The sequence below is a fragment of the Chrysochloris asiatica genome, unplaced genomic scaffold, assembly GCF_000296735.1.
Source record: "Chrysochloris asiatica unplaced genomic scaffold, ChrAsi1.0 scaffold00328, whole genome shotgun sequence".
Lineage (NCBI taxonomy): Eukaryota > Metazoa > Chordata > Mammalia > Afrosoricida > Chrysochloridae > Chrysochloris > Chrysochloris asiatica.
In genome coordinates, this window is record NW_006408846.1 from 2,905,067 (window position 1) to 2,913,405 (window position 8,339).

Consider the following 8,339-nt stretch of genomic DNA (forward strand, 5'->3'; position numbering starts at 1 on the left):
CAGTGGTGAGGGTGTGAACAGTCACCACCAGTCCCATCTCTGCCCTGTAACACTTTGGGCAAGGGGTCCTAGTGCAGACATGAGCACCCCTGCTTCCCTCACTGTGGTCTTTCTAGGTCCATAGTTTTCTGGGTGACTGGGGTGCCTATACTCTGTCTTCTTTTTCTTCCAAAACTTATGACCCATGTCTTTGTCTCAGATAGTGGATGGGTGGGGTCCTCTGGATTGGGCATCAAGGAAGATAGTGCCCCCAAATTCCTGCCAATTACTTTCTTTTCATAGGGTCAGGAGAATTAACCAGAAGGTCTAACCCTGCAATATGTCTGGATTAGGACTAAGATCCCTGAGAACCCGTTCTATAAGGGAGAGCTTCAGAAATGTCCAGTGATCACTCAGCTACATACCTCAAAGCAAAGTATTAATGTGGAAGCAAGAGAAGAGGTGTATGCAGAGTTTGACAAAATCTCTCAGACTGGTCATCCGATTAAAAGTCACAGGTGCCTTCTGAAACTAACTACAGGCTTGTAAAATGGAACACTCTGACCTGGTCCTGAAACACTCAGAAAGGCTGAAAGATTGATTGCACACCAGAGAGCTTCAAAGTTAAGGATTACAAGAGGTAACTGTCAAGAGCAGTTGAGGCTAGGCAGACTGAACAGGGTCAGAGTAGGTGTGTTGGATCTGAGACATGGTGCTTATGGGTAAGGCTCACCTGGGGTGTTAATCTCAGGATCACCTCTGCAAGGATCTACTCTAATGACAGATCACCCAGTCTTTTGAGTCAGAGGGAAGGAGTGCATTTTTGTCCTCGGACCCCGGACTAGAACTGGTGACTCCGAAAATTCTGAAATGAGAAAGGGAAAGAGAGATAGATAATAGAGAGGGAGACAGTTTAGGAGGAAAATCATGCATACAGTACATACAAGGGGATAGCCACCTTATACATTCTTTTTTTCTTCCCCCACTAATCTATGAATCTAGAGAACCATTTATTCAATACATTTTATTTTTTTTGTCTAATTTAGAATCTTTTCATCTTACATGATTTTTTTTCTTACACCTAAATTAGACATTTGTTATTTTTCTCATAAAAAAACATAATGAAGTTCTTTATAATTGCATTCTCTGATTTTCTTGTCAAGAAAATCCATGTATTCAATATGCTTGCTTGCAGTTTAGCACGTATCAAATGATTGCTTAATCCAAATATTTGAGCAGCAAACTGAGCTGATCCTTCGGGAGAAAGAATTGCTGAACAGTCGAGACCCCTGGGTAGTCAAAGAGAAGACCATACACCCCGAGCTCCCCAGTCTGCGGTGAGGGGAGGACAGCCGATCACTGGATATACAGTGTTACCAGACATCACTGGTCCCAAACCATTGCTTCTGCCAGCTACTGCCACAAATACGGTCAGAATGCCATCCCCTTCACACTCAGCTTTAATCCTCAGAGTTTCATCTGGTCCTTTAAGGGCGAAAGTTATCTGACGTTCACATGGAATGCCAAAGTTTCCACAAGCCTTCTTGATTTTTTCACAGTGACAGAGATCAGCGGTTGAGCCCATCAATACTACAACCCTGCACTGGCTTTCCGATTTCAGAAGCAACTCTATTCTTTCTGCAGCCCACTCAAAATTTTTCTTTACCATTTGCAGTCCTTCCAGAGTAACTTCTTTGAAAGTCACGATACGACTGTTTTATCTTTTTGTTGGCTTCAATCTCCTGATGGCCAGAGTCTCCAGGAATTGCTATCAATGCCATCAGCAAGAATAGTTTCCTTTGGTGGTTACATCAACACTAAATTCTATCTTCATATCAACCAATGTGCAGTTCTGGGCCAACCAGGATTTTCCCAGTATTTCAAAAATAGCCTATGTGGCATGATTCATGATATCCACTTCAGTTTGGCCGATAACAAATCCAGCAAAGCAAAAAATTGCAGCAATAAGCTGTTCCTCAGACCACTGTGGATCATTATTGTCATCATCCTTAAAAAACATTTCCACTTTAGGTGGGTAAAACTTATATCCTTCCTGGACACCAGGGTGTCTTTTGAGAAAAGAACCAGTTGCTATTCTTCTACACACCCATTCAATTGGAATCATTTCACATTGCGGTATAATGTGCTGTTTCCCTACATTTTTTGGTAAAGCAGTTTTGATACCTGATTCCTCTAACAACTGAAAATTACAACTGGCAATTTTATTTGAAATTGCAGCTTTTCCTTCCAGGTGATTTTTTCTAGCTGCATTGCCTGCTGTAATATGGACCTTGGACTGAAGGAGGACTTTTCTTGACCTATCTAACAACACATAGACTTCTTTTGTTTTACCCTCATAAAGTTTTTGACCAATGTTCAGAACCTCAGAGGTTGCCATTCTCTTGGGTAGACTGAGGGCAGTGACAGTACTAGGCACACAAGCAGGAATCTGGAAAAAGGACCCACCTTATACATTCTTGCCTTACATTGAGAAGAAGGAAGAAGCAGCAAAGAGAGGTTTCCAGTCTCCTGGGTTTTGGTGCCAAAGATGTTACATGTCTCTTGGTTCCCTTCTCAAGGAATCTGAAGAATCAAAACTCACCTGGAGTTGCTGCTTCTCAAGGATGCAAGCACAAAAGACATTCACTCATATGATTTCATTGCAAAGTGAAAGTACACTTCAGAGAGAGGAGCAGATCTGTGTCCATAAGTAGTGAAGATCCCCCATATAGTTCCTTATGTGTATTATCCCTCTTTTCTTTTGTTAGATTTGCCAATGGTTTGTCAAATTTGTTAATCCTTTCAAGAACCAACTTCTTGTCTTGTTGATGCTGTCTGTTGTTTTTCTGTATTTTAATTCATTGATTTTTGATCTAATCTTTATTATTTCTTTTCCTTTTTTGACTGTAGGCTTACTTTGCTAGTCTTCTTCTAATTGTTGGAGACGTTATGTTAATGTATTGATATGGGTTCTTTCTACTTTTTGGATTATGCATTTATTGCTATGAATTGCCCTCTAAGCACTGCTTTTGCTGTGTCCCAAAGATAACTTTTAAACAGGGTTTTATTCTGTTTCCATGTATTTGATTTTGTTTCCTTGATCTTCCTACTGTTGATTTTTAATTCTATAGCATTGTGATTTGAGAAGGTGGTTCGTAGTATTTTGATGTTTTAAAATTTATTGAGACTTGGTTTGTCACCTAACATATGGCCTATTCTGGAGAATGCTCCATGTGCATTGGAAAATAATATGTATTGTGCTGTTGTTGGGTTGAGTGTTCTGCATAAATCTATGAGGTCAAGTTGATTGATTGTATTGTTTATTTCTTCTGTTTTTGTTTAGTTTCTCTCTGATTATAATATCCTTTTTCAAAAGAGTAGTATTAAAGTCTCATACTATTATTGTAGAGTTATCTGTTTCTTTCTTAAATTCTATTAGAGTTTGATTTATGTATTTTGAGGCTCTTCATTGGGAGTACAGATATTTATTATGGTTATGTCCTCTTGTTTAATTGGCCTTTAACCATAAGTTAATATCCTTATTTGTCTTTTATGCTGGATTTTGCCATAAGAAATTAATATTGCTACTCCTGTTCATTTTTTATTGTCATTAGCTTGATATATTTTTTCCCAACATTTAATTTTTAATCTACGTTTGTCTTTGGGTGTAAGGTGTGTTTCTTATAGACAGCATATTGAAGGATCCTGTTTTCTTATCCATTCTGCTACTCTCTGTCTCTTGACTGGTGCATTTAATCAGCATAAGCATTGGTATGTGTGAATTGAATGCAAATGACATATTGCATTAGGTCCTTTAAAGTGTTCAAGAGCAAAGAGTCAGTTTGAGGACTAAGGTGTGCTTGACCCAAGCCATGGTATTTTCAACAACCTCATGTGCATGTGAAAGTTGGATAAGGAGTAAGGAAGACTGCTAAAGAATTGATGCATCTGAGTTATGGTGTTGGAGAGAAATACTGCAAATACCATGGACTGCCAGAAGAAATGTGTGTTGCAAGAAGTACAGTTAGAATACGCTTTAGAAGCCAGGATGACCAGACTTCATCTCTCATACTTTGGACATATTATCAGGAGGAACCAGTGTGTGGATAAGAACATCATGTTTGGTAAAGTTTAGGGTCAGCGAAAAAGAGGGAGACCCCGAGTGAGATGGATTGGCACTGGAAATGGGCTCAGGCATGACAGTAATTGTGAGGTTTGCACAGAACTGGTCAGTATTTCATTCTGCTGTGCATAGGGTCACTATGGGTCGAAACTGACTAGATGGCATGAAACAGCAACAACAACAGAAATTGACTGCAGTCCTTTTACTGTGTGTGGTTTTTGTGGTGCTGCTGGTTTCTTTGTTCTGCATGTTTTCCTGTGCTGAGTTCATTACTTTTTTGTACCTTTTCAGTTTCAATTTCTTCATAGTTTTAATGTTTACCAAATCTTCATAGATTTTCCTTTTCTTGACTAGTGTGGAAGTATATCAATTGTCTGAGTTTACTTTGTAATTTATTAATTTCTTCCCCATTTTAAAGCAGTGTTTTATCTTGAAGTCTTCTTGACTTCTTCGCCATTTGGAATCCTGTAACCATACTTTTTCCTCTTCTTGCTTTATGTTGTTGTTTGTTAAGTGCCGTCAATTCATATTGATCCTGTATAGGATTTCCGAAGAGCGGCTGGTGGGTTTGAACTGCTGACCTTTAGGCTCAAACTGACCTTGCGATTCAGTTCATTATCCTACACCAGGACTCCTTACTTGCTTTGTAATTGTCTTACTTATAGATTGATATCCTTAATTCCCTATTTCCAGTCTTGTGGTTTTGTTTTACTCTGGATGCTTTTACATCAGGATTGAATTTGGGGTGATGTTACCATATATATCATTCTCCAGTTATTGCCTGCTGTTATTGGTTCTCAGTTGCAAGGACTTCATTTAGTACTTTTTTGTAAAATTGACTTAGAAATTCCTTTAATTTGTTTATCTGGAAATGCTATAACTTTGTCTTTGTATTTGAGGGGTGGTTTTGGTTCTTGGTTGGCAGTTTGTTTGTTTAGTTTTTTTTTTTTGGTTTCAGAGTTCTGTATATGTTTCTCCAGTGCCCTCTTGCCTGCTTGGTTTCTGCTGACATAATAGGGCAAAGAGAAACTCTGACATCTCACTGTTGTGGCACTCCTGGGTCTCAATGTCCCTAGCAAGTCTGTTATCACTTAGTCTTTTTATATATTTTTATATTTGTTTATATATTGTGTTGTCAGGAATGTTTACTTGTACTTAGTGAGAGGCATAGGGAAAAGTATGCCTAATTCATTTCCCCCAAAATATGTCTTCCTTGGTGCTTAATTTTAATAATATGAACATTAAAAAAACCACTTTGCTATATTACACTGATCTGTCCATCTTCCCAATGTAGGCAAAAGCTGGGACTGCTGTCCAGAGAAATGGATAGCATTTAATACCAGCTGCTACTTTATTTCTCCTGAAGCAAAATCTTGGAATGAAAGTGAGAAAAACTGCTGTGGCATGGGAGCTCATCTGCTGGTGATCAACACTGTGGAGGAGCAGGTACTTTCTAATAGAGCATCATGAACTAGAAGCCCTGCCTCGGGTTTGTACATCTCTGCTGTCTGAGTGGAGGATTTTATGGTTCGGGATGTTGGTGGTGTAGCAGTTAGGCTTTTAGGAAAGTAGACAGGAGAAGTGCCTAAACCTTTATATTCTATACCTTATTCCTGCTTTAATAAAATCTCCCCCATAAAAAAAATTAGGTCATTTGAAATATAACATGGGAGTTAAGTGGAAGGATGAGAAAATTTCAGTCCTAAATGACAGTTTGTTCTTTCAACATGTAAATGTTTTAGGCATCATTAACTATTTAACAATGAACGGATATTATGTAGAATAGAGATACAGAGTTGAATTTTAAGAATCACAACTACCAATCAGAAATGAAGTTAAAGCATCTCTGAAGTTATGAAAGAAAAATGATTAAATCTGTGTACATTGTCTCGTGTACAACTTTGAAAACTACCATTTGTTAGAAAAGTGGACAAGTGAGTATGAGATTAAAATTCAGTGTTATCATGATTAGAACTCTCTCCCATATATTCTTATGTGATATATTTGATGCTGCCCTGCTCAGTCACGGAAACCTTTTGATTATGGTCAGAAGCCATGTAGCTTTCTCTGGAGCCTTGGTTCTTTTCTTTTCTTTCATCTAAAACTTTAAAAAACTTGTTACAACCTAAATACTCTAATCTCTGTGGGCCATTTTTTCCCTCTATCAGAAATTAATATTAACACATGTACAACAAGAATTTGCTTACTATTTGGGGCTGTCAGATCCAGAAGGGAACAATGACCAGTGGCAGTGGATAGATCATTCTCCATACAACAAGAATGTCAAGTAAGTATAGAATTCAATAAAAGAAGCCTGAATCCTGAGCCACAGTTGGCCATTCTAGCTCTTAGCTACTAAAAAAAGAAAAAATAGTAACACCTATAAAAAACTACTCAAAAAGCATACAAGTTCAGGTCTATTTGATGCTGAAGTCTGCGCTTTTAACTACATTTATGATTGGTTGGTTAGTTGGTTATGTGCCATGGAGTTGGTTACTTCTAAATAAATAAAACAAAAAACCATATCACTTAAGATAATAAATAATGACTATTTTTCATAAAACAAAAATATGAAATTCTGATAATCTTATAATATCTCCTATTTATGTAGTTTAAAAAGAACTTTAGTTTTGTGAGCATGGTGGCTCTGTATGATAAGTACTAGACTTCTGCTCCTCCCTCAAAAGAAAGATGAGACTTTCAAAAATGTGATGATGGTGGTTGTGTGTAGTTGACTTGGTACCGACTTGGTTCTGACTCATAGTGACCCTGTATAGGGTTTCCGAGGCTGTAATTTTTTACTAGAGCAGAAGGCCTCATCTTTCTCCCATGGAAGAGTCAAACTGCTGACCCTGCTTGTAATCCACTAAGCTACCAGGACTCCTCAAAGGTCTAAAGTCTTGGAAACCTTATACAGAACTGCTATGAATCAGAACCTACTCAAAGGCATTTAACAACAACAACAACAAAGTCCTTTAGAATACTATCTTTGATCCTCATACCAACTGTATGAAAAACAGTTACTCAATCAGAGTCCTAGTGTGGTGTTGTAGGATAAGTACTGACTTCAAGACCGTTTGAACCACAAGATTGGTGGTTCAAACTCAGCAGCCACTACTTGGAAACCCTATACAGAGTGACTATGAGTGGGAAATGACTCAATGATACTTAACACATTAATCAATCACCATTTTGCAGGTAGTAAATCTGAGACTGAGGGAAATTAAATTAATTGTAACATATCCAGAGACCATAACTTCTCCAGACTTCAAAAGCAGTGCATAAAGAACAAATCTTATTGATACTTGGGACTAGGGGGAAATCTTTTCCATCATTTAAAGAAGTCTCGGTGTCAAGGAGAAGCACTGGGCTGCTAACTACACGGTCAGAGGTTCAAACTCACCACTCACTTCTTGGAGACCCTATACGAGGTTGGAATTGACTCAATGGCACTTGACGACAACATAGGATTAGTAGTTTCATGGGAATAGGAGAGAAGGATGAACAAGAGGATTGGATCTTCTGGGATAACTGGTGGAGGATGTTTAATGTGCCCTGAATTGCCTAAGGTGACTTTGGGTGGTGTGAGTGTAATTTTCAAGGGAAATGTTAGAGACACAGAATGATGTGAAGCTGCTTAAACTTGAGTGTTTGATACAAGGAGGCAGCATACGTGGGGAAGGGATGATTGGACCTATCTGATCTGGAACTCCATAGTGTTCAACCCCAGCTCCCTCACACTCTAACCCTTTTCAAAACACAGTTTGAAGAACTAGCCTTATCCTTTTTCTCCCTTTCAGATTGTGGCATCCTGGTGAACCCAGTAATCCTAAGGAGCGTTGTGTTACCTTAAATTACCGTAAGAAGAACTGGGGCTGGAATGATATAAATTGTAAGCAAAAGGAACATTCAATTTGCAAGATGTTGAAGATCTACCTATGAATGGAACATTTTCGATCGATGGACATGTGATTGGATTGGCATCCATCATGAAAGAAATAACTAATTTGCTCTTTTTGTTTATGTGTAAATCTTGTATAAGGAATGTCCATAGTATTTTTAAGTAAGCTGTCATCGATTCCACTCATAGAATCAGTTTACACATTCAGCCATCCTTAAAATATACAGTTAGTGAACATTTTCCATGTTCCAGAGACTCTACTAAAGTCCTTTTGTGGATACATGGAGGGAGCATGAAACTTCTATCAATTTTGTCTGACCTCTAATGGATTAGTTA

General features: G+C 38.2%; 1 protein-coding gene and 1 pseudogene across 2 annotated transcripts in view; one reads left to right on the plus strand and one right to left on the minus strand.

The window, feature by feature from the left end:
* CLEC4A (C-type lectin domain family 4, member A) overlaps window positions 1-8,044 on the plus strand; it is a 42,517-nt gene extending 34,473 nt beyond the window's left edge. For both annotated transcript variants that reach the window (XM_006875465.1, XM_006875466.1), the window contains 3 exons: window positions 5,397-5,548; window positions 6,271-6,389; window positions 7,903-8,044. In XM_006875465.1, coding sequence (XP_006875527.1) covers window positions 5,397-5,548; window positions 6,271-6,389; window positions 7,903-8,044 — 413 coding nt within the window. The remainder of the gene's footprint in view (window positions 1-5,396; window positions 5,549-6,270; window positions 6,390-7,902) is intronic.
* LOC102820488 lies at window positions 1,086-2,377 on the minus strand (annotated as a pseudogene).
* Window positions 8,045-8,339: the final 295 nt, after the last annotated feature.